The 27,482-nt window shown below is 41.2% G+C and overlaps 1 protein-coding gene across 1 annotated transcript in view; it reads left to right on the top strand.

Moving 5' to 3' along the window:
• Positions 1-27,482, top strand: part of LOC149443674 (uncharacterized) — a 627,829-nt gene that overhangs the window by 364,820 nt on the left and 235,527 nt on the right. The window contains 4 exon segments of the mRNA XM_089655378.1: positions 8,127-8,344; positions 10,358-10,498; positions 11,502-11,720; positions 14,318-14,426. Of these exon segments, the coding sequence (XP_089511504.1) occupies positions 8,127-8,344; positions 10,358-10,498; positions 11,502-11,720; positions 14,318-14,426 (687 nt within the window).

Below are 27,482 nucleotides of genomic sequence, written 5' to 3'. Positions count from 1 at the left end.
GTAGTGTTATTAACTAGTTCAGCTCTCACACCTGCTCACCTTTTTTGGACCAAAGCAGTTTTAGACTTTTTTATGAGCCTATTGATTCAGCAATAACTTGTCATTACTTCAGATAAATAAAAGAAAAACATATATACTTTTTTGGGACACACAAGACTTTTTTGGTGATATTGTTTTGTGAAAATTCAGTTATTTTTTATGTCTTCTATTAAACATTAAAACATTCTTTTTACTTTAGCATTACTCTAGGTCAGTGGTCTCCAAACTGTGGACCAGGGGCTGGATGTAGCCCTTTGCATGCCTTTATCCAGCTCTGGGGCACTGTTCCTCTCATTGGTACAATACACTATTCCTCCCACTGACACCAATGATGGGGCACTATTCTTCCTACTGACACAGTTAATGGAGTACTATTCCTCCCACTGACACCAACAATTGGGCATTGTTGCTCCCACTGACACCAATAATGGACACAACTCTTCCCAATGACTCCATTGATTGAGTACTATTTCTCCTACTGACACCAATGATTGGGTATTATTCCTACCACTGATAAAAATGATGGGGCACTAATCCTCCTACTGATACCAACTTCTCCCCCTCCAAAGTCTAAGGGAAAATAAGCTGGCTCTTTGTTTAGAAAAATTTGGAGACTCCTGCTCTAGATCAAAAGTATGCATTTTATTCTATAAATTGTTCCAATTATAATGGCATTAAAGTAATGATGTTTCTGATAGAAAACATTGCAAAGTTATTTACAAAGGTAATAAAGGCATTTTACAAAAAATGTTTTTAATGCAGTACACAAATATCAACAAACAAAATCAATGCTAAAAAAGATAAATATTAGATATAAATATTGGATAAAAATAGAAATGATAATAAAAAATAGTAGAATGCTAAAAACTAAAAAAAGAGGAAGAAGCAATCAATTAGGGCTGATATGTGTTTTCAAAGTATTAATGGGGGGGCTGAAGAAAAACACTTTTTATTATATATTTATTTATTTATTTTCTTATTGATAGGGTTTCTTGCACTGTCATCCTATGCAGATAAAAGTTCACCCCTTTATTACTCCCTAAATGCAACGTAACAAAATTGTTACCCTGTAGGCTTGAAGGATGCTACTGAACAGTGCTTAACAACACTGATCAGAAGTCTTGTTTTGACAGCAGCAGCTGCAATCAGTGCTGTAATATACAAGAAGTCAAGTCCTGGCTGTCACTTTGACTGTCTGGGAAATACAGGAAAGACCGTGGGGGAAGAAGCAGAAGGAGGAAAGAGACGGGCTTGCTACTATGTATTTTTATTGACGTTTTTTGGAGGGTATGTAGCAAAATAATGGTCCAGTAAATTACATTTTGAACTAAAATTTACAATATTTACAACCACATTGGTGCTTTTCAATAAGGTCACAAATAAATAGTCTTAAAAAAAAGAGGTCTAAATTCATTAGGTCAGTGATATGTGATTTCAGCATATGAGCAGTGTAAGGATTGTTCTTTTATTTCATTATTATAGGTACTTATATAGCACCATCAATTTATGCAGCGCTTTACATATATATTGTACATTCACATCAGTCCCTAACCCTCAAGGGCTGTAGAATCTAAGGTCAATAACTCACATTCATACATACACATATTAGGGCCAAAATAAACAGGATCCAATTAACCTACCAGCATGTCTTTGGAGTGTGGGAGGAAACTGGAGTACCCAGAGGAAACACACACAGGAACAGGGAGAACATGCAAACTCCAAGCAAGTGGTGCCGTGGTTGGGATTTGAACCAATGACCCTAGTCCTGCCAGGTGGAAGTGCTAACCATTTAGCCACTGTGCTGCCCGTACAAATTTGATGCAGGTACAAATTTATAAAATCAAAATGGTCAAAAATGTGCTCTCTGGACAGATGAAATTTATTACTAACCTGCCCCGCTTCTCACACTCCAAATTTCTGCTGTATTGCAGGGATATTCTGAATCTGACATTTCCAAGAGTGTCAGATTCCTGGTCCACAGCCACATGCTGTAGTTCCTATCTCTCTATGTATTTTGTAGGGACATAGGCACTGGCAGGAGGCACCACAGTGCAGGCAGGGGATCAGGGATTCAACACTCTTTGAAGTGTTGACTTCGGAACATTCTTCAAGCAGTGATTTCTCTGCTATACAGCATCATTTTGCAGCACCGGCAGTAGAGTAGGTGAATATTAAGTATATGATTATATAGTGTATTACTTACATACTATTATATATAGTATATATTTAGAAATGAAAGGCAACACACACATATATATATATATATATATATATATATATATATATCTAAAACCCCTTCAGTCTATCATTATTATTATTATACAGTATTTATAAAGCGCCAATAGTTCGCTCAGCGCTGTACATTACAAAGGGGGACAGAACATGTGACAGAACAATACCAATACAATGCAAAACATGAGGGGATTGAGGGCCCTGTTCTTTGGAGCTTTCAATCTAGGAGGGAGGGGATAGTGGTACAGGAGGAGATAGCTGTGGGGGATGGAGTGGTAGGGAGTGGAGGAGGTCTGTCAAGTTAGCAGGGGGTAGGGTAGGCTTCCCTGAAGAGATGGGTTTTCAGGGTGCGCCTAAAGGAGAGGAGAGTAGCAGATAATCTGATGGGTTGGGGCAGGGAGTTCCAGAGGATGGGTGACACCCTGGAGAAGTCCTGGAGGAGGGCATGGGAGGAGGAGACCAGGGAACTAAAGAGAAGGAGGTCTTGTGAGGAGCGGAGTGTGCGTGCTGGGCGGTACTTGGATATTAGGTCAGTGAGGTAGTTTGGGGCAGTATGGTGGACAGCTTTGTATGTCAGTGTTAGGATTTTGAATTTGATCCGTTGCACAATCGTAAGCCAGTGGAGGGATTGGCAGAGGGGGGTGGCGGAAACGGAGCGGTTGGAAAGGTGAATGAGTCTGGCAGCCGTATTCAGGATCGACTGAAGCGGGGATAGCCAGCGGCGAGGCAGGCCAGTGAGGAGGGAGTTGCAGTAGTCGAGATACGATGAGGGAGTGGATGAGCTGTTTAGTGGTTTCTGGGATTAGGAACGCACGTATTTTGGCGATGTTGCGGAGGTGGAGTCTGCACGAGTTTGTTAAAGATTGGACTTGGGGCTGGAAGGATAGGTTGGAGTCCAGAATGACACCAAGTACTCTGGCCTGCAGGGCGGGTTTGATATTGGCGTTGTTGGATGTGATGGAGAAGTCAATGGGGGGTGGGGTCCGGGCTGGGGGGAAGACAAGAAACTCGGTTTTGGAGAGGTTCAATTTAAGGAAGTGGAGCGACATCCAATCTGATATGTCGCTCAGTAGGTGTGTGATTCGGGCAGAGACCGAGGGGGTGAGGTGGGGGGTTGAGAGATAGATTTGTGTGTCGTCGGCATAGAGGTGGTAGTTGAAGCCGTGAGAGTGTATGAGTTGGCCAAGGGAGGAGGTATAGATGGAGAAGAGAAGGGGTCCAAGGACGGACCCCAACAGAGAGGGGGAGTGAGGGGGAGGTGGTAGCATTATAGGTAACGCTGAAAGAGCGCTGTGACAGGTAGGATGAGAGCCAGGAGAGAGCAGAATCTCTGAGGCCGAGGGAGTGTAGTTTTTTGAGGAGGAGGGGTGGTCGACTGTGTTGAAGGCTGCGGAGAGGTCAAGGAGTAGGAGCACTGAATAGTGGCCATTAGCTTTGGCGGTTAGAAGGTCGTTGGAGAGTTTGAGTAAGGCGGTTTCGGTGGAGTGTAGGGGATGGAAGCCAGACTGTAGGGGATCGAGGAGGTGGTTGTTGTTGAGGTGAGGGCATAGGCGGGTGTAGACGAGGCGCTCAAGGAGTTTAGATGTGAAGGGGAGCAGGGAGATGAGTCTGAGGTTGTTCGGGTCATTGGGGTCCAGGGAGGGCTTTTTAAGTATGGGGGTGATGTGTGCATGTTTCAGAGGGGAGGGGAAAGTGCCTGAGGAGAGGGAGAGATTGAAGATGTGGGTGAGGGAGCGTAGGATGGAGGGGGAGGGAGGTCGTAGGAGTTGTGAGGGGATAGGGTCGAGGGGGCAGGTGGTGAGGCGGGCATCAGAGAGGATCTTGGAGACTTCCTCGATGGTGGTAAGGTCAAAGGTGCGGAGTGTTGGGGGAGCTTCAGTATGAGGAATGTAGGGTGGGGTGGAAGTGGAGGTCAGAGCAGTGGTGGAGCCGTGGGAGAGGGGCGATGAGGGGGTAGCTGAGTGAGGGGGAAGGGGGTTGGAGGGAGTTTGAGCAGTGACGAAATCCCTGCGGGTTATGTCGAGGGGGAGGAGGGATGAGGGGGTAGCTGTGTGAGAGGGGACGGGTTGAGAGGGCGTGTGAGTTGCGGTAATGTCCTTGCGAATTGTGTCAATCTTGTTTTTGAAGTGATTGGCAATCTCAAGGGCGGTGAGTGAGGTGCTGGGTGGAGGTGGGGGTGGCGAGAGTAGAGAGTTGAAGGTGGAGAAGAGTCGGCAAGGATTGGAGGAGAGGGTCTTGATGAGGGTCAGGAAGTAGGCTTGTTTGGCTGCGTGGAGGGAGGAGGTGTAGGTGCGGAAGGCAGATTTGTAGCGGGTGAAGGCTTGTTGGGATTTTGTTTTGCGCCATAGTCGCTCCAGGGCACAACTGTGTCGTTTGAGGGTTTTGGTATGATCAGTCTGCCAGGGCTGGAGAGGTCGGGGTCTGATGTTGCGTGTGGTTAAAGGCGCTAGTGAGTCAAGGGCTGTTGACAGCGCGTTGTTGTAGGCAGTCATAGCCAAGTCGGGGCAGGACAGGGGGAGGATGCGGTCATGGAGTTGATCAGCTGCAGAGTGGAGGGGGGCAGGGTTAAGGTTGCGGAGGTTACGGCTGGTAGTAGTGTGACATTTGGAGGGGTAGGCGTTGGAGGACGAGGAGATAGAAGGTAATCAGGTTGTGGTCAGAGAGAGGGAAGGGGGTGTTAGTGAGGTTGTGGGGAGCGCAGCAGTTGGAGAAGACAAGATCAAGAATATTACCATTCGAGTGGGTGGTGGATTGTATGCACTGTGCAAGTGCAAAGGAGGAGGTTAAGTGGAGGAGACGGGATGTGTCCGGGTTGTCGAGGTTGACAGGGATGTTGAAATCCCCAAGGATGATGGTTTGTAGCTCAGAGGAGAGGAAGAATGGTAGCCAGGAGGAAAAGTCATCCACGAAGCGGGGTATGGATCCAGGAGGCCGATCCAGGAGGATCATGAATGCAGTGCTGCTGCCAGGCTCATCTGCCTTACCAACCACTCAATGTTTGCCACCGCACTTTGCCGATCTCTCCATTAGCTTCTGATTGCTCACCAAATAATATTCAGAACACTGACAACAACATACAAGCCACACATAACCCGAATTTACATAACCAATCTTTCCCTAAAATATCACCCAACCAATCCTCTTTGCTCCTCCTAAGACTTACTGCTGTCTAACTCCCTTGTCTCCCCTCTCCATGCTCACATCCAGGACTTCTCCAGAGACTCTTCCATAGTCTGGGATAGTGATGGGTCGAACATTTGAACCTGTTCAAACAGAGGGGACAATTCACTAAGCGCACAACTATTAAAATACTGCATGAGTTATATTAAGACATGCAGTATTTTAGTAGTGAAAACATTCTTTGCTGTATCAGCTGTCAGTGGGTTCTCTGGCAATTAACATGTGGGGTCCTCCCCCATTCATATCAAGCCCTTCGGATCTGGTATGGGTTTTGAAGGGAACCCTCACGCCAAAATGTAAAAAAAATGGCATGGGGTACCCCCCCAAAATCCTTACCAGACCCTTATCCGAGCATGCAGCCCAGCAGGTCAGGAAAGGGAGGGAATGGGTGAGCACCCCCATACCAGGCCACATGCTCTCAACATGGGGGGGTGCTTTGGGGCAGGGGGGCTCCCTTCCAAAGCACCTTGTCTACATGTTGATGGGGGACAAGGGCCTTTTCCCCACAATGGTGGCTGGTGGTTGTGGGGGTCTGCGAGTGGTAGATTATTGGAATCTGGAAGCCCCCTTTAACAAGGTGACTCCCAGATCCTGGCCACCCCATGTGAATGAGTATGGGGTACATGGTACCGCTAATCATTCACAAAAAAAAGTGTAGTGTAAAAAATATCAGACAGTCTTTGACAAGTCCTTTATTAAAAACAAAAATTTAAAAAATGTCCCCTGAAGTAGATCCAATGTCAATCACGATGCCCAACACCAACCTGAAAAAAGAAAAAAAAATGCTCCTCTGGAGACGCTGGCTCCCGCCGTCTGACAGCTGCGCCGGGATGATAGTTCTTAAATACTGTGATGACGTCATCATGCGCTGTGATTGGTTAAAGAATTGCACCCGACCTGTGGTCAGGTGGATTGCTTTGGCCAATCACAATGCACTGTCAGGGGGCGGTGCATTGTGGGGTGCAGCAGGAGAACAACCCACCAAACACCCTTACCATTCGCGTGTTCGACGAACACACAAACGACCGATGTTGGCTTGTAGTTTCCAATGAACTACCATGGCACCGTGGAGCACTGTGGTAGTTAATTGATTTTTCCTGTCAGTATACCTGCTTGCCCGCACATCCCCTATGGGCAAGCAGATATACTGACAGATCTGTAGGAGACCTCCATGGCACCAGCGATCTGCTTGTTACTGGTGCAATACTTTACAGGCTCCTGCAGACAAAAATAATAAATGCACATTTTCTTACTTGAAAAAAAATGTGCATTTATTATTTTTGTGCAAAAAGTGAACTTACCCTTATAGTCCTGGCTCTGCAGAGTCCAATCAACAAGCAAGATGGTATAGTGGCTCTCTCACCTTGGCCAAGATACAGTTTTCTATAGGTATTAATATCTATATATAATTTATAATGACAGTCTGCAAACTTGCATATTATTGTCCAGTGTGAAATTGCCTTTTAAATTATTATAAATATGGGGGGGGGGGGTCAGATGTCTACTTACCTAGGAGACATAATGTGTTAGGACTTAAAATGCAGCTAATTAATGGATATTATTATTATAGAGGATTTATATAGCGCCAACAGTTTGCTCAGCGCTTTACAATATAATGGGAGACAATACAGCAACAATACAGTTCAATACAAGAGGGATAGGAGGGCCCTGCTCCTTGGAGCTTACAATCTAGGAGGCTAGTGGTACAAAAGAAGTAAATATGTCCTTATTCTGGATGTACTGTTATTATTTCAGAAGTTATAAAATACACTGAAGTTTTTCTTCACAGGATGAGGTAGACAAAAATGTTTGCTCACTTTTACTATATCTCTTAGCCATGATAAGATATTTTATTGCAGTCATGTACTCCTAATGGGTTTAATTACCCTGCAAACCATGTGTTATAGAACTGAAAGATTGTGTCACAGTTTTACGATGGGGTCAATCCCCATTCCCTCAGAGGAAAGTGATAAAGCAAGATATTTATTGTTAGTAGATGGGGAGAGGGTAAACAAACTCTGACATGTTGCAGGGTTCTCGTTAATAGTGTGGAAGGGTGAGGCCATGCCACTGTGTGATTAGGCAGTTTTGGCCAGATTTTGGTTTGGGAAACCTTTGCTTTGTTTTAAATAAAAGTGGGCATACAAGTACCTCTGGAGTGTAGTGAACTTTGGCACCACGAATGAGCTATTAAACCCCCAAATCATAACAATAGTTATTTGCTACGTAATGGCCAGCAGAGGGGTCCTGCTGTCACTAAGCAGAGATAAGGTCCTTTGAAATTCCAGACCCTTGTAGAAATGTGACTTCAGTTACAAGGCTGTGGAGCTGCACTCCTGGAATTATGGAAAGGAATTCACTGCTGCAATATAAGTATCCCTATTTTACAAAAATGGCATGCGTGACCTGGGACCTGAAAAACATGGCCGCCACACATGGCTTTTTGTGTGTCCAGTACATAATACTATTCATTACATGCCCAACTCTGTCTATCTTTAGGCAATTACCTGAAAATGATTGACAGATTTGATGTGCAGGACCTAAACCTAATATTTTTTAAAGTACTCTAATTAACAGCAGTTATTACAGTTGCAAAGACGCACATATAACTATGAACCTTATTAAGCAAGGCTATTTTTTTTGTTTTACTTGGAATTTTTTGTTGTTTGTTTCAGATACTTCCTCAATTATATCCTTCAATGGGCATAGGCTTCTTTGTGCAGACCACTTCAGACTATATCTTGAAGCTGATGAGTTAGAACCCAGTTTTAACACTGAAATAAGCTGTGGTACAACTATTATTAATTACAGTTTTTCTGAAAGAAGTTTGCTGGAATTGTTGCTAAGAAGAGTTTTTGCAAAACTTCAGCCTAATCTCTATAGCAAGTTAATGGTAAGGTATCATATACAATATAATATATGTCACATAAGATATATTTAAGCATCTGCCAATGTGTCAGTTGCACAACTTAAATCTCTATTCCAGCAATTAAAAAAAAAATTGGAATATTGTCGAGAGGGGTTGGAATTTCTGAGGCTAGTTTTGCTTTTTGTTATATTGCTTGGATTTTGGCTATGACTCTGTTCAGGTCTTTGAACTGGTAATGACTGGGGTTTTTCTATTTATTTATTTTAGAGATGTGACATCATTTCTGTAAAAGCAGACTAGCTAAATTCAGAAACAAGATGTGGTGGGGGGGGGGGGGGGGTTTGGGGTGTGATTTTGTAGGTTTGTAGGTTAATTGGTCAATAAAAAAAGAAATATGGATCCTACTACTGTACCATTACTTCTAAATTGTCATTCTCATTTCCACATGTAGATTTAAAAGGGGTATTATAGGAATGAAAGAACATGCTTCAAACTGACAACCGACAAAAAACTATAACATATAGTAGAAGTACATGGAGGGGCCCATGATGCAAAGTGGAAATAACCAAGGAAAGTCAAAGAGAAATTGGGTTTGGTTAATGGAAAAAGTTGCCATAGTAGTAAAAGTGGATACTTTTCTGTAAATTACGGTAGATTTGTGTTTATCCAGGGCATGCATTTTTGTTATTGTTTCTTGTCTAAATGTTTCCCATGTTTACTTCAAGTGATTCTAAAGGTTGTATTTTTTTAACAGCAAACATGTTATACTTACCTGCAAAACCACTGCACAGAGAAGCCCCGATTCTTTTTTATTTTGGGTCCTCCCCCTTGATATGTACCCCCGATAGCAAGCCTCTTGCTCTTGTCCATTCACACACAGAGTGTGTCTCAGCCCCACTCCCTGCTCTCTCCTCATTGGCTCACTGGCTGTGATTGACAGCAGCAGGAGCCATTGGCAATGTGAGCAAATGAGGAGAGAGAAACCCAGAAGAGCTGCCACTCTCATGTACATTGCGGGCGGTATGGGGGGGGGGGGGGGGGGGCTGCAGCCAGAAAGTTTTTTTACCTTCTTGCATAGAATTCATGAAGGTAAAAAACCTTCTGCCTTTAGAACCGCTTTCAGCTGTATATATCACTGTCACGGAGCTGGTCCTTCCTTCCCCATCCTCCAGGTTTGCTGCCTGCCACCCCACAGCAGCCCCTCACTGTTCTGTCCCGTCCATGCTGGGACTTATAGTCCTCCGTGTCCCTGACACAGGCAGCCCTCAGCAGCCCTTCACCCCCCTGGATTGCAGTCTGGCCCCCTGCTGAAGGAATCCACAAACAGGCCCCCTCCTCCCTTCCCCCTCATGCACAAATTCCTGGGCTCCTTGGGCAGGTCTGGAGACTTGGGAGACAGGGCCCGTTGCCATGGTAACCCGACAGGAAATCTCCAGTTACCAACAAGGCGCCCAGCTCTATACTTAAGGGTGAGCAGGAAACCCCCCCCCTTTGTGTTCTCCTGGGTGTGTGTGTGAGGGAAGGCTGCGATGAGTGCCAGCTTCCCTCATCTGACCATCCCCCATCCTCATCATCATCTCCCGGACTGTCTGTGCTGCTTGGAATCCCTGCACTGTGGAGGAATCTTCTACTGTCCCCGTGAATCTGCCTGGCTGGATCTATCCCCTGCCTGGACTTAACTCCTTGCTCTCCATGAACCTGCCTGGACTTAACCCCTTGTTCTCCGTGAACCTGCCTGGACTTAACCCTTCCCTGCCTGGAGCCTCCTGTATGGATTAATCCTGTGGATTACCATACCCCTGTTTTTCCATATTGCCTTCCAGAGAACTGTACTGTGCTGCTGTGTCTGGTGTGGATCTGTGGACTAAAGGAACTGTTGTCTGTGCCCCAAAAACCTCCCCAATAAAAGCCGGGTTGCACATTTATCATGTTAAACATTTTTGAAATTTTATATCTGAGTAACATACCCTTGAGATTCTTGGAGGCTTTAGATAGTTTATTATTAAGAGTAATGCATGCACCTGATTTGCTTTTCAGGAAACAGCCAACTTTATCCTGGACTATCAAAGGAGCATAAAGGAGCTGGAAAAGAAAAGTAGAGAATGTTTTATTTCTCTGCAATTAAACAATGTGAACAGTGACATTAATATTATTGCTATTTCAAAGGAAAAGAAAAAAGTAAGTGGTGCGCAGAACAAATCCAGCATTTTATATAAGAATGTACTCATTTGTATAGCACTGGACATACTGGCAGTAGATTATCTCCTTCATCAGTCTTGAATTGTCCCAAAGGAGGTCTCAATCTTAATATATTTTAACTACTGCAAATATACACAGATGTATGCAATGAAACATGTCAGAAAGCAGTATACTGTAGATGCACACATTGCCAAAGCCCATATCTACCAAATTTAACATTTCTAGTAATGGTAATCTAAAATCTGACTGATAATGTTTTTTGCACTTAGCACATCCTCATTATTCTCTACATTGTGTTACTAAACAACCAGAAACATTCTAACTTTTAAAGTGTTCTTGAACTTCAGGAGGATGAAGAGGCACAAAGGTATGCAGTGCAACAAGATTAAATCAAGACTTCAACCCCAAAATGCTGTAAGATTGTGAGCCTAATCCCAATGGCTACAGTGCTACAGTATCAACATAAATCCTTGGTTGCAGCGACATTCAGAAAATGTGGACAATTCAGTGACAGCTTGTACCCTTAACATGAGCATGAAGGGTATCAATCAGCTCAATGCTAGAAGATCCAAGTGAGGGATGTCTGTTGCTTTGCTTGAATCCTAGGGGTTAATTTGCTAAAGGCAAATAAGCTGTTCTCTTTGCCCCAGAGCAGTAAAACGTCACTTTGCAAAGAATACCCACTCACGTGCAAGTAAAATTTAAAAAACAAAATGAAACAAAACAACAAATCCCCACAGCATTTTTGCTTGCACATAATGGGATAATGGAAGTCGGCAGAACTTCACTTCGTTCACTAAGCTGGAGAAAATTCCTCTGTAAAGTGCAACTTCCTTTGCAAAGTGAGCGTTCTATTTGCCTTTAGTAAATCAACCCAATAAGTTGAAAGAAAATAGACAATTTTTATTTCTACTGTAAGTAAACATGAAAAACACCTTTAAGACAGAAATATTACTTTGATATTTTTATTTTCCTTTTGAAGATTTCATATGAGTTGGAGAAAGCCAGATCACATCTCAATGACGTGCTGCAAGTGAGAGAAACATTGTACCCCATAGCTCAACAAGGGGCTGTGTTATATTCAATCTTAAAGTCTCTGAGATCTTTGGCTCAGGAATATTATTTCACCTTCGATTTTTTCTTGAAACTATTTGACTCAGCCACTGATACAAAGGACAAGACTAAGGTAGATGTTTTTCAGGTATTGCATGTTGAAATGATTGAATTTTTATTTATTTGTAAAAGGTTGAAATTGATATCTTGAAAATTGGAAATGTTCCGTTTTACTGTTTTCCTTCTGTTAAAAGTGCTCTAAAATGAGTTTTGTGCTCACTTTCAGATTGTTTGACAAAGGAACCCAGTGGAAAACATTTCATAGATATATTTTGCCAATCTATAAAAATGTTCCACTGTCTTTTTTGCCAAAAATTTTATGGAGAAATTACACCATGCTTTGTAATAGGAAAGCTAACAATATACATTTCCTTAAGGAAATATCTTATTTCGGTTTTGCTTCATTTTGCCGGCTTTGCTTTAAGTCATTTTGTCTTTTCAAATTTTCTTTTCACACTTCAGTTTTGTTTCACAAGTTTTTATTCTAAAACTGAGAAAATACCTTTCCCAGTCTTTTCAAATAGGCCCCATTTGCACAGATGTGAAGCTTACATTATGTACCATATTTTAATTAAAAATACAGGTAACACTTTGAAGAAAACAGCAAATGCAGCAAGAAATGGCAGAAGACCATCAGTTAATTTTCACATATAACTGTCAGATATACGTTTCTAGTGCCAAGGAATAAAATACAATAGCTATCAAATAATATTGTATGGGTTATTGCTCCTTAAAGCAACATTATCTAAATTTTAAAGATTAAAAAATAAAAATAAACAGTAGTAAAAGACAGTTATATATACATGTCCTGCCACCTGTTCTTTGCTCTGTTCAAGAGCTACAGCCTCTGGAAAAATGCCTGGGGTGGATGCAGAAGATCTTTCTACAGAGGTAGCTCAAAGAACACAGGTGAGTATAACTGTCTGCCTTTGCAGGATGGATTTTCTTGAACAATGGTGACAGAGACACTTTGAAACAACACTAGCTTAAATTTTGAATTTCAGTAAAGATGTCTATTAAAGAGAACAGGGAAATCCCTTTTGTGAGATAATGGGGTTGATTTACTAAATGCAAATAGGCAGTTTACTTTTCAGGGGAATTACTTAACTTTGCAATGGAATTTTCTCTTAGCTTAATAAATGTAGTGAAAATTCATTTTGCAAAGCAAGCAAACAATTTTTCGTACAAAGTGAGCAGCCTATCTGTCTTTAATAAATCAAGCCCAATATCTATATTTGTGAAAATTAAAACTTTCAACAATCCCCTTTCCTTGTGACAAGATTATGTACCGAAAACGTATTAGTAAATGAAACATTTTTAAGAGAAATGTATCATTATATAATATTATGGAGTACGTTAACTCATCCATATTAGTAAAATAAGACCATTGCAAGCTGTGTCCCTCAGGCCTCCTCACAGAACTGGGAATAAGTTACTGTTTATAATGGTTCCTTTTAAGCATAGTTTTCCTTGGTTCCATAAAAGTGTACTGTAGCGCTGATCTGCTTTGTGTATGTCTGTCCAATAGCATATTACAACAATCTATATTCCCTGCACTGTTTGTTCCATGATGGAGAATTATTGATCATATAAGCAGCTTTTTTTTTTGTGCACAGCAAAACTAATGATTACGGATTTATTTCAAATCCTAAAAAAAATAAGTTTTGTTAGTATTGGCAGCTAGCAGTATTTATATTTCTCTTGAAAAATCAGTAATGCTACATACAAAGGACCTGAGGGATGAAATTCCGGTCAACTGGGCTGTAAACCTGCTGCATCTGTTACTTAGTGTTGCGTGCTAAGAAAGGTTAAAAATCATTAAGGACATTTTTCCTACAACACTGAATAAAGTTAAGATGTTTTAATATGCCAATCATTAAAACCAGTACTCAGTTTTTTTATTGAACAATAAAAAGTGGTAGGACAATCTCACACTAGCATCTACAAATCTCTCTGTTTAACTTCCCTGACAAATTGTTGCTGGATACAGAGTTGATATTTTAGCTGGTTACAAAGCTTTCTTTGGAGCTACAAAACACAGGTTTTGCCATGGTCATCAGCAGCAGCATTGGTAACTACTGAAGCTGGCAGTTATTTTGCTAGTTCAAAATGCTGCAAAAAGTCAATCAATCACTAATTGTCTGCATATCACTTAGAATTTCAGTGACACAGACCTTTCAATGACTACAATTTATTTTTTTTCCTAGCAACAAAAACACCAAGGAGAGATATTCCTTAGCTGCTACAAATCACTGCCATAAATTGCCAGTGTGACACGAGCCGTACTTCAGGTTTCCTTGTGCTGAGCTTACAGGCTGTATTCTTTAGAGGATATGGATTAGCTCCTGGGGCCCTAAAAAATAGAAACTCCTCTATGACAGTGAAAGTCGTTATTCAGTATTTAAAGTTGTACATGGGTGTTACTGTACTTTGCACATCAGTTTTGCTTTTGGTAACTGAAAAAAAAACAGAAAATTTACAAATAAATGCCAGAAAATGTAATCTTAAATAACAGTGATTTCAGTACCTTGCTGTAATAAGTGCAGTGATAAAAAATTAATGTGGCATACAGTTCCAACCCATAATATGTTTTTTTATATTCCATTTTGTGACAAAACTAAAGTTCACTGTAATATGATTTGTGTTTGTTTATTATTTATTTATATTTTACCTATGTGGCTTTAGATGAAGGAAACATCTACTGAAGACCCTTGTCTAATAGTTCTTCCTTCTGAATCAGACAAGCAGATGGATGAATCATTAATAAATGACAAGGACACAGAGGAAACTGGAGGTACTGTAACAAGTGATAGTGTAACAATGTGCCCAATTACACGTGTTTGACCTACTTAAAGTGACACGAAACTCTGGCTTAAAAAAACTATTCTATTTAGGTATACATTCTTAACTAAAACAAGTACCTTCTTTTGCTCTCAGCGACCTCCAAATCTCTACATTTTTTTTTTTTTTGCTGCTGTGATCTGACTTCCTATTCTGTTTGTTAGAGGGTGGCTAAGTTCATTCTCAATGACTCTACTGTATGAAGAAACATAGCCACCTTCTCTTGCTTCCTTCTAAGATTGACTAGCGGATATGGACTATGGACTATAGGATGTGGGATGTGCATAGAGAAGTGCACATGACAGCAACTAACGTGCAGTGCTCATTTCAAACCAATGAAAGCTAATGGAGGATGTTACAAGGAGGCTAGAAAATACAGCAGGGAACGATTTTATGAAAAATAGATTTGATGGTCATTAAGTAGTGAATGTGTAGGAATTATTTTTGGAAAATACGGATATTAGTGTCACTTTAAGCAAAATATCTGTGCAAGAATCTTCAGATTGGAACTATCATTTTTTAAAGAACCAACAATACATACTGTATTTCCAGTAGAGGTGGTATGTCAATTAACAGTAAGGGAATTCAAACATGTTTAGGACAACAAAAACAAAGAAAATAAAATAAATACCCCCTTCCCAAATGGTGAAAAAGGGGCAGACATTATTGACCACTCTGGCTTTTTCTTCCTCAAATTTCAATGTTTCTATGTTCCATACTAGTTCTGGGGAAGTAACATCACTCAAAGAGAAGCAATACGTTCAGATTTTGTACTCTGGCATTAGACAAAGGATGGCAAATCCATCTGACACTTTCCACACAGGAATTTTGCTACTAGGTATATTTTACTATATATGAAGCTGCATATATACAGTCATGGCCGAAATTGTTGGCACCCTTGATATTTCTCCAGGAAATCATGTATTTCTCACGAAACGTATTGCATTAACACATGTTTTGCTATACACATGTTTATTCCCTTTGTGTGTATTGGGACAAAACAAAAAAAGGGAGGAAAGAAAGCAAATTCGACATAATGTCACACAAACCTCCAAAAATGGGCTGGACAAAAGTATTGGCACCCTTTCACAACTGCGGATAAATAAGAATGTTACAAGCATGTGATGCTCCTGTAAACTCACCTGGGGCAAGTAACAGGTGTGGGCAATATAGAAATCACACCTGAAAGCAGATAAAAAGGAGAGACGTTCACTTAACCTTTGCATTGTGTGTCTGTCTGTGCCACACTAAGCATGGACAACAGAAAGAGGAGACGAGAACTGTCTGAGGACCTGAGAACCAAAATTGTGGCAAAATATCAACAATCTCAAGGTTACAAGTCCATCTCCAGAGAACTAGATTTGCCTTTGTCCACAGTGCGCAACATTATCAAGAAGTTTGCAACCCATGGCACTGTAGCTAATCTCCCTGGTCGTGGACGGATGAGGAAAATTGATGAAAGATTGCAACGCAGAATAGTCCGGATGGTGGATAAGCAGCCCCAAACATGTTCCAAAGACATTCAAGCTGTCCTGCAGGCTCAGGGAGCATCAGTGTCAGCGCGAACTATCCGTCGACATTTAAATGAAATGAAACGCTATGGCAGGAGACCCAGGAGGACCCCACTGCTGACACAGAGACATAAAAAAGCAAGACTACAGTTTGCCAAAATGTACTTGAGTAAGCCAAAAGCCTTCTGGGAAAACGTCTTGTGGACAGATGAGACCAAGATAGAGCTTTTCGGTAAAGCACATCATTCTACTGTTTACCGAAAACGGAATGAGGCCTACAAAGAACAAAACACAGTACCTACGGTAAAATATGGTGGAGGTTCAATGATGTTTTGGGGTTGTTTTGCTGCCTCTGGCACTGGGTGCCTTGACTGTGTGCAAGGCATCATGAAATCTGAGGATTACCAAAGGATTTTGGGTCGCACTGTAGGGCCCAGTGTCAGAAAGCTGGGTTTGCGTCCAAGATCCTGGGTCTTCCAGCAGGACAATGACCCCAAACATACGTCAAAAAGCACTCAGAAATGGATGGCAAAGAAGCGCTGGAGAGTTCTGAAGTGGCCAGCAATGAGCCCAGATCTAAATCCCATTGAACACCTGTGGAGAGATCTTAAAATTGCTGTTGGGAAAAGGTGTCCTTCCAATAAGAGAGACCTGGAGCTGTTTGCAAAGGAAGAGTGGTCCAAAATTCCGGGTGAGAGGTGTCAGAAGCTTATTGATGGTTATAGGAAGCGACTGATTTCAGTTATGTTTTCCAAAGGGTGTGCAACCAAATATTAAGTTAAGGGTGCCAATACTTTTGTCCAGCCCATTTTTGGGGTTTTGTGTGACATTATGTCATATTTGCTTTTCTGCCTCTGTTTTATATTTGTTCCAATACATACAAAGGGAATAAACATGTGTATAGCAAAACATGTGTTAATGCAATACCTTTTTTGTGTGAAATACTTGATTTTCAGGAAAAATATCAAGGGTGCCAACAATTTCGGCCATGACTGTATATATAGGCAGACATACATGTTCAGGAATTTTCATGAGAGTAGTAGAGGCCAGCAGGTTGAGTTCATGGAAAATACATACAGCATAATATGGGGCATAGGGTGGGCTACAGGGCTAGTAGTCTGCTCTTCCTTTCCTTTAAATATTACATTTATCTTGTGTAAGCCTTTAGAGAAGGACAATAAGGAGGTCATCACCAGGGTCTTGTAGTTTGTGTGCAAAGAAAACCAGAGGTTTGCTCAACAATCTACACCATATATAGTCCAAAGGGGACACCACCTAATGTAAATGCAATTCAATGCTTTAGGTTGCATACAAAAGTTTACAGTCAGCAGGAGTGTATTCTGAGTGTACTATGCTGTATCACAATAAAAAGGATTGTTTTTAGAAAACGTAAGAATGCATGCTATATCTTATGGGTTTTGTAAAAAACAAAAAAATATACATAAATATTTTTATATTTTTTAGTTTTAATATTGTTTTGTCAACTAGTGACTCCAGTAGTAGAAATGATCAGTATTTGGTAATAGTGCAACATGTATGATGAATTTTGGAAATATTCATTGGTGAGTGAACATAAAGTAGGACACCTACATTGGAAAAGTATATGGCAAGCCAAAAAAAAGTCTTAGCTTTGGATAGGGTGCTAAAGGAATAGATCCCCCTTTGAATGTTTTTTAAAGAATGCATTTTAATTAAACGTACATACATTTTATTATTATTATACATGAATTATACAGCACCAACATGAAGACAGACAGTACAGTTACAATACAATTCAATAGAGACAGATTCAGATGGCCCTGCTCATTAGAGCTTACAGTCTAAAAGGGAGGGTCAAGTGATATAAAAGGTAATAAGTGTGGGAGATCAGTTGATGGAGAAAGTGGAAATACAGTTTTTAGTTGGAGCAGGATTGGCTTCTCTGAAGACAGAGGTTTTCAGGGATCACCTAAAAAGTGGACAGAATAGGAGATAGCCAGACTGATTGGAGTAGGGATTTCCATAGGTTGGGAGAGACTCAGGAAAAGTCCTGCAGGTGAGTATGCCGGGGGATAGGACCGTAGTGCGGTGACACCTGCCAGAGGGGTGACACTATGAGGGCCAGCATCAGCATAAATTCTGCTGATGCCATCCTCACCAGTGCTATGCAAACACAGCATCCCCAGCATCCCGGGCACATCTGGAGGAATGCTGGAGATGCCATGTTTGGCATAGCTCCGGAAGCACTTGCAGGGACTCCCGTAAGTGCCGTCCACTGGGACGTGATGCTGAGTGGGGGAGAATGGCTTAGCAGAGACAGGGCCTGTGGTGGGGAAGAAGTGGGACAGGCTGAAGCTGGAACTCCGCTGAAGTAGAGTGCTGGCTTGCTGGGACCCAGGGCCTGGGATGGAAGGAGGGTAAACTGGGGCACTGGCTGTTTTCAGTAGAGACCATGCTGCAAAAAAACAGTATGTGTATAGAAATATAAAACAGTAGATATTTATTACAAAAAATATTTTGTTTTAGTAAAAAGAATTGAGAGATTCAATCGAATTGGACTACAGTATATTGGTTAATGACTAAAATAGAATGACATGTACAATGTGCATATACAGTCAGGTCCATAAATATTGGGACATCAACACAATTCTAAAATGTTTGGCTCTATACACCACCACAATGGATTTGAATTGAAACTAACAAGATGTGCTTTAACTGCAGACTGTCAGCTTTAATTTGAGGGTATTTACATCCAAATCAGGTGAACGGTGTAGGAATTATAACAGTTTGCATATGTGCCTCCTACTTGTTAAGGGACCAAAAGTAATGGGACAATTGGCTTCTCAGCTGTTCCATGGCCAGGTGTGTGTTATTCCCTCATTATCCCAATTACAATGAGCAGATAAAAGGTCCAGAGTTCATTTCAAGTGTGCTATTTGCATTTGGAATCTGTTGCGGTCAACTCTCAAGATGAGATCCAAAGAGCTGTCACTATCAGTGAAGCAAGCCATCATTAGGCTGAAAAAACAAAACAAACCCATCAGAGAGATAGCAAAAACATTAGGCGTGGCCAAAACAACTGTTTGGAACATTCTTAAAAAGAAGGAACGCACCGGTGAGCTCAGCAACACCAAAAGACCCGGAAGACCACGGACAACAACTGTGGTGGATGACCAAAGAATTCTTTCCCTGGTGAAGAAAACACCCTTCACAACAGTTGGCCAGATCAAGAACACTCTCCAGGAGGTAGGTGTATGTGTGTTAAGGTCAACAATCAAGAGAAGACTTCACCAGAGTGAATACAGAGGGTTCACCACAAGATGTAAACCATTGGTGAGCCTCAAAAACAGGAAGGCCAGATTAGAGTTTGCCAAACGACATCTAAAAAAGCCTTCACAGTTCTGGAACAACATCCTATGGACAGATGAGACCAAGATCAACTTGTACCAGAGTGATGGGAAGAGAAGAGTATGGAGAAGGAAAGGAACTGCTCATGATCCTAAGCATACCACCTCATCAGTGAAGCATGGTGGTGGTAGAGTCATGGCGTGGGCATGTATGGCTGCCAATGGAACTAGTTCTCTTGTATTCATTGATGATGTAACTGCTGACAAAAGCAGCAGGATGAATTCTGAAGTGTTTCGGGAATATTATCTGCTCATATTCAGCCAAATGCTTCACAACTCATTGGACGCTGCTGCACAGTGCAGATGGACAATGACCCAAAGCAGACTGCAAAAGCAACCAAATAGTTTTTTAAGGGAAAGATGTGGAATGTTATGCAATGGCCAAGTCAATCACCTGACCTGAATCCGATTGAGCATGCATTTCACTTGCTGAAGACAAAACTGAAGGGAAAATGCCCCAAGAACAAGCAGGAACTGAAGACAGTTGCAGTAGAGGCCTGGCAGAGCATCACCAGGGATGAAACCCAGCGTCTGGTGATGTCTATGCGTTCCAGACTTCAGGCTGTAATTGACTGCAAAGGATTTGCAACCAAGTATTAAAAAGTGAAAGTTTGATTTATGATTATTATTCTGTCCCATTACTTTTGGTCCCTTAACAAGTGGGAGGCACATATGCAAACTATTGTAATTCCTACACCATTCACCTGATTTGGATGTAAATACCCTCAAATTAAAGCTGACAGTCTGCAGTTAAAGCACATCTTATTTGTTTCATTTCAAATCCATTGTGGTGGTATATAGAGCCAAAAATATTAGAATTGTGTCGATGTCCCAATATTTATGGACCTGACTGTAACTTGACAGTCTGTATTACATCAACTGACAAGTGAGCTAGCAGCTCAAAAAGGCTTGAACAATGATGGCATCCAGACAAATACAACGCATTTCGGAACTCATGTTTCCTTCTTCAGGGAATAAAAATGTCAGGTCTAAAACACATCAAAGCATCAAATTAATACAAACAACATAGTACATAATATCAAAATAGGAATATGTGAAAGGGGCTGGTTTACTCATACACTTACAAATTGCACCATATCAGATAGTAGTTGAAAGATGCTCATACAAAATTAGGTGAGGATGCTTTCCAAGTGACACACCTGAGAGAGGACAGGCAGCAACGCCCCAATGGACCAGCAAGGACCACACTGCCAGAGCCAGTAAGGGGATCTATAAGGTATAATAAAAGCCACATAGAGTAAAAGGGATCCAACAGTTGTTGTTTCTCACAAGAGGTTAAACTAATAAAATCGCGGCTTGAGGAAGGAGCACGCATTCTCCAAATGTGCGCCGACTATCAGCCTCCTCCCTCCGCATCCAGTGACCTCACCAGTTCAAGCGACAGAAGTCTAACGCCCTCGGTCTACCTGCCCACCCAGCATGACCACACACCTTTGGACAGATACCTATAACAGCGGTCCGGACCACCCAGCGAGAGATGGCTTACTTTTGATGTTCTTTGTTCAAGTACTACTTTTGTGAGTTGCTATATGATCTTTTATTAAAACATGTTTCGCTACTACTATGCTTAGAAAGTGCTGCTGTTTTTTCTTTTTCTTTGAACAGTTGATAAAGTGGATGAGTCTGGCAGCAGCATTCATGATGGAATGAAGGGGGTATAGTCTATGTAAAGGTATTCCAGTGAGGAGGGAGTTGCATTAGTCGAGGTGAGAGATGACCAGAGAGTGAATTAGAGGCTGTCTGGTGTTATTGGTTAGGAAGGGGCATATTTTGGAGATGTTGCTGAGGTTGAGGCAGCAAGCTTTGGAAAGTGATTGGATGTGGGACTGAAAGAAAAGTTTACAGTCCAGGATTACACCTAGTAACCTGGCATGGGGAGGGGGGGGGGTTAATGATTGTGCCATTGATCTTGACAGAGAAGTCATGAGAAGGGAAGCATGGGGGAGGAAATATTATGAGCTCAGTTTTGGATAGATTGAATTTGAAGAAGTAGTGTGAATCCTGACTGATATGTCAGTCAGTACATTAATGATGCGTGAGGAGACTGATTGAGTGCGCTGAGGGGTAGAGAGATAGATTTGGGTGTTGTCAGCAAAGAAATGAACTCAAAATGATCAGGTAGGTGGTATCAGATCAGGGAGGTGGTATAGATCAAGAATAGGAGAGGTCCAAGAACAGAACCTTGGGAGACAGTTACAGAGAAAGGAAGAGGAGAGGGGGAAGTAGAATTGTGACACTGAAAGTGCAGCTGGATAGGTAGGAAGAGAACCAATGAAGAGTACGATGGCAGAGACCAAAGGAGTCGTTTCTTTGAGGAGGAGGGGGTGGTGAACTATATCAAAGGCAGCCGAAAGGTCCAGAAATGGGAGTACAGAATAGTGTCCATTGCTTTTAGTCACTAGTAAATGATTTGTGAGTTTTAGGAGAGCAGTTTCTGTGGAGTATTGAGAACTGAAAGGAATCAAGAAGGTAATTTTTAATGAAGTGGTCAGTCAGTTGGTTGTAGACCAAGTGTTCAAGTTTAGAGGAAAAGGGGAGCGAAGAGATGGGGTGTAGGTTGGTAAGATTGGTGGGGTCCAATGAAGGCTTTTTAAGTATGGAGGTGATTAGTGCATGTTTTGGAAAGTTAGGGAAGATGCCAGAAGAGAGGGAGAGATTGAAGATGTGAGTTAGAGAGTGTAGAATAGAGCCAGAGGGTGAACACAGTATTTGAGAGGGAACAGTGTCCAGGGGCCAGGTGGACTTTAGAAAAAAGTTTACCAACCTCATCAATAGTAGTGGACTTGAATGAAGGAAGTGTTGAGTGTACCTGTGGACATGGGTTATTAAGCAGGGGAGATATCTGTGCCTTGGAGATCTTATCATGAATTGTATCAATCTTATTTATGAAGTAATTGGTGATCTCCTGGGCAGTGAGTGAGTTAGTAGATGGAGGCAGTGGAGGACAAAGGAGAATTTAGGGTACAAAAGAATTGACGGGTACTGAATGAGAAGTTGTTATCGAGAGTGATAAAATAGGTTTTCTTGGCAGTGTGGAGGCAGGAATTGTATTTTTGGAGGGCAAATTTATATTGGTTGAAGTCTTTCTGAGACTTAGTCACCGACTCTCAAGAGTGCAGCTAAGTTTTTTTGAGACTTCTGGTGTCATCTGTTTTCCAGGGTTGTAGGGATCAGGGCCTGAATTTGTGTATAGTAAGGGGAGCAAGCTCATCCAGGGCAGAGGACAGGAATCTATTGTAGACAGAAATGCCAAGATTGGAACAAGACGGGTGAGATTTTGTCATAGAGGTGGTCAGTAGCAGAATAGATAAGAGAAGGGTTAAAGTGGTGAAGGTTTCTATGGATAATTGTTAGGCAGTTGGAGGGAGAGGTGGCGGAAGACAGGGAAGAAGCGAAACTAATAAGGCTGAGATCAGAGACAGTGAAAGGAGTATTTTAGAGAGTGCATAAGTAGAAGAAGGTCTAGGGTGTTGCCTTCAGAGTGAGTAGAAGCATGTATCCATTGCTTCAGGTCAAAAGAGGAGGTTACACTGAGACGTTTAGAAGTAGCAGGAGTGTTATTATTCACAGGGACGTTGCAGCCACCGAGAATGATTGATTGTGGGAATTTCAGAAAAGAGAAAGTAGGGTAGCCAGGCAAAGAAATCATCAAGGAAAGTTGATACTGGTTCACAGGGGGCAGTAGATCAGATCAAGTCTCAAATCTGAGAAAATAGACATGTACAGTGAGCTTCAAATGATGAGAGGGACACAGAGGGAGGAGAGTGAAGAACCTGAAAGGTGTTCGGTGGGGTTAGGAGGATTCCCACTCCATTTCCCTTTCGTCCACTGGGTCTGGGGCAGTAAGTCCAGAGAAGGCCACCATGGGAGAGGGAAGCAGGAGAAGCAGTGTCGGATTAATGAAGCCAGTTTTCGGTAACAGCAATTAGATTAAAGTGACAAAGAGGTCATGGACAGTGGTGACTTTGTTGCAAACAGAGAGGGCATTCCAAAGCATGCAAGAGAAGAGGAGGTTGGCTTTGGGAAGAAGAGGAATGGAAACTAAATTGTGTGCATCTTTATAACTACTATTTTTTAATATTTTTGTTTTACCTAAACTGAATTGTTATGTCATGATACGTTTTACATTGTATTTTTAAGCCATTGTGTGATAAAATAAAATCACACTTTATTTTTATTTCGCTGGCTCTTTAATTATCTGAAATTGCCTAACGACATGAAAAATAATATGTTTCCCAGAAAATTCTACAGTAACTTGCATCCTTTCCACAGTAGTTATATGTCACAAGGTGGCTCTCAGCTCTAGCTCAGGCAAAGGGGGAAAAGAAAGAACAGGGTAGAACCTTTATTGAGGTTTTTATTGATCTGGGGCTCTGTTAGAGAGCTTCTCCTTTACTTCTGTATTACTTACAATGGTTTTACAGGTCAGGAAGTGGGAAAAATTGGTAAGAGGGACACACACAGAAAAACAAATATCTAACAGCGGTACAACAATAATTATTCCTACAGTTTACTTATTAAATACATTCTTTGTTTTCCTAAAGACTGATAAAATATTTCAAAAACCATAAAAATAATGAATCTTCTAAAGCCTCCAATGTGTTATTTATCAAATGTATACACGTTTTGTAATCTGAGTTACCGACAAAATATAGAACAGATATTTGGCAAATTTACATTGCAGCAGTAACATCCAAATAAATAATTGTCCAGGAGATTCAGCGCATAGAGTGTTTAAACAGAAAATTAGTTCTGATATACAGTCACTCAAAGGAACATCTTGGATATAATTATACACATGATAGAAAATGCTGCTAGAAGACCAGACTCAAGCTGAGTTAATGGTGTGCAGCTGCTGACCACTTCTCAATTCCATGTAATGAGCCATTGTATGTGCCCTAGAGACACACTACCCAGTGTTTAGGAATAAGCTAGCAGAAAAAATGCTAGGGCATTGACTGAACAAAACTGCTCTGGCAGATAATAAAGGCTGGTACTGTCAGACATGTGTCCACCAGAGTGTTAAATCCATGTATCTGGTGGACTATGTCTGATACTCTAGGCATGGACCATTTCTGGAAACATTTTTCTTGCAATTTAAATAACATTAATTAACTGACTGAAGCCTAACTTTCCACCATGGCTGACTCTCATAATTTATATATCCAAATGTCCATTCAAATATAAATGATCTACAAGTACCTGTGCATGTATATCTTGTAACTTAGTAAGGAATTACACATATAAAAGCAAAATATTGTAGTACAGGAAAAAGAACAGTAACATATTAATTACTGTAACTGATTATAGTAAATGTAGCATCCCTCTGGCCTCCAGAAGCATGGTGGTTACCCCCATAGACTGGGAGAACTGACATTTCACCTAGGGATTCAGTTTGCTATGCATAGTGAATGGTGGACAGTGTAGGAAAATGGGCGCTAGGCCCTTTTAGAATGAACGAAAAGGAGTTGTATTTCTCACAACAGAAAAAACTCAGTGAGAGAGTGTTAGGGCACAGGATATCCTTAGTCAAATAAAACAGCAAACTAGCAGAATCCTTGGACAAAAGTGGACAGCAGTACAGGAAAATGGCCTTTAAGCTGTAATCTGTACTTTAGTATCAACAGCTGTCTCCTATAGAAACAAAATGAGAACTCACAAGGAAATGCTGGAACTCTCTGAATGAGACCATCTTGACAGTTTCCCAGGCTCTCCACAGTTCCCCAATCAATGGCAGAGTCACCTCTGGTACTTCATCTCAGATCTCCATCCTTTCCTTTATGCATCCAGACAACAACCAGGTTCTCTGTGGCAGAGCCTCAAGCACATGGCTAGGCCTTAGGCGTCAAGCCTACCCAGGACAGCAGTTCCTCACTCATCCACACCAGACCAAGGTCTGGGTGGGAAGACACTGATCACCTGACCTCCCCAAGTATTTATACTTTCTCCCAGCATGCTCAGCGGCCAAAGAAACAGCTACTGATTAGCTGAGAAAAGTGTGCATCAGCATCAGCTCTCAGCAGTAGTTGTCAGTTTTGTACTCTGTGCAAGTCAATGACCAGCACTGCCACTGTTCTCATGTAGTTGCTCATCCAAGTGATTACATGCAAATACAGCCTCTGATCAACCCAGGATGCAGCCAGGGACGGCATTTCTGCAGATTTCTGGCTACACACAGGCTGGTCTTATCTATTCGGCTGTTTTTATGTGACTATAGCATAGAGTGCAGTTGTGAGGCAACATTTAGTTCATCCCCAGCCACCCATGTCATGTTATCTGCATAATGTTGAAAAGAACAACATCATTAGGAGGAGAGTCTGGACACATGAGCTTGACGGGTCATGTGACCTTGCTTTCTTCCTTCTAGAACTCCCACTACAATTTTTGAAAAAATGAAGCAAGTTTCAATTGCTTCATGTTTCCAATGCAAGTGAAGCTGAGGACACATTTGAAAATCACACTGTAGCAAGTTATAAATATGGCAGGTATTGTTTCTCTTCAAAAAGCAGTTACTTATTTATAAATTGTTCACAAGTTGTAAAGGTTGTTTTTTTTCTTGGGAGAGGTGGTTATGTGCAATGTTTCCACCATTAAAACTGAACTCTAGACTACATTCACACATGTTTGCACCCGATAACAGCTAAACACCAGTAATCTTCACTTGACAAAGTTAAAACATTTCCTGCAGATAGCAGCAGTTTGTAAATAGGTTTAGCTACAGATAGGTGCAGCTTTTTTATTGGTTTTTCACAATATACCATTCTTGGAAGATGTTACACACCTCCTCTTCCTTTTTCCTCTTTGTGGGAAGTTTTGTGAGCAAGGAGACGTTCAATTGAAATGGAGTACAGAAAAGGGGAACTGTGTCATTTTCCACTGCTAAACACACTGCAGCTATTGGTAGCTAAACTCAACGTGCATTTAGCTACAGATAGTTGAGCCTGGATGCAGCACTTTCCTTCTTCTCTTAAACACAGCTACACTGTCTGCAACTAAATGTTGATAATCGTTATGTGTGAATAACATGATTATTCAACATTGTGTGAGTCCAGCTGCTTTTAGAAAAGTCTTCTAAATGCAGCTAAACTCAGAAATTTGGATGTCCATGTGAATTTAGTAAACAGTCAAGTGCACAGTTAACAACTGTATACTGTATTTGGAAATTCTCTTATCTGCTAAAAAAATTTAAAATTCTATTCAGCCAGTCTTATGATCTAGACAGTTTGCTTGAGAGATAACATAAGTATACTAGTAACTGTAACAGTTGTCATTTAAGGAATGCCTTCAAAAGAAACTGATTTGAGAAACAGTTCAATTGGTGGGTTTAGTTCTGCGTGTTTGAAATTTGACCATATTTTCTTTCTTGTATACATATAGTTAGCCCGAAAAGAGAGAATAAGAGGAGGGATGGGACTTACCATTTTGTTTATTCTTTCATGTTTCTCCCTCTAGTTGACAGCATTTTATTTTTCCACATAAGTGTTTAATTCAAAACAGAGCATAGAAAAATGGTGCTAAGATGGCTCAACAAGACCACATTCTAGTAACTCTTTTCATGCTAAAAGGAATATACAAAATACATATAGGAGAATATTTTTGGTTGTACAGTGCATATAAAAAAAACCTATCGGTTTGTATTTTTTGCTGAAATACGTAAACCCAATCCCAATGTCAAGGGCCCTGTCTGTGGGTATGGAACTTCCATACACATAGCTTTGAAAAAAATTAAAGCAAACATTCTAAATACACAGAAGAAAATCTGATTTTCATAGCACTTCGAGCAGCAAGACAAATCTACATTAGTAAATAAAGTCAAGCTGTGTTAACTTTGAATACCCTGTTATTTGCAAGGAAAAACAGAATTTTCTTCTGACTTTTTTTTCCTGGGGAATTAACCAGTAATCTATTCCGAGTAAGTAAGAGCAGTGGAACTACTGCAACCAGCATATAAAGTTATCCATAAGTACATAGAGCATATAAGTATGGAAGTAATACAAGCTTTATACAATGAAAAATGAATAACAGTACATTCATCCAATGTACAAACAGGTAATATCAACAAAGAGCCCAACATAAGTTCTGGTGGAATTA

This window comes from Staurois parvus, unplaced genomic scaffold, assembly GCF_062004578.1.
Source record: "Staurois parvus isolate SC_StPar_1 unplaced genomic scaffold, SC_StPar_1.0 ptg000839l, whole genome shotgun sequence".
In the NCBI taxonomy this organism is placed as follows: domain Eukaryota; kingdom Metazoa; phylum Chordata; class Amphibia; order Anura; family Ranidae; genus Staurois; species Staurois parvus.
Note: the sequence above shows the minus strand (reverse complement) of the source record. Positions and strands in the feature narration are given on the sequence as shown.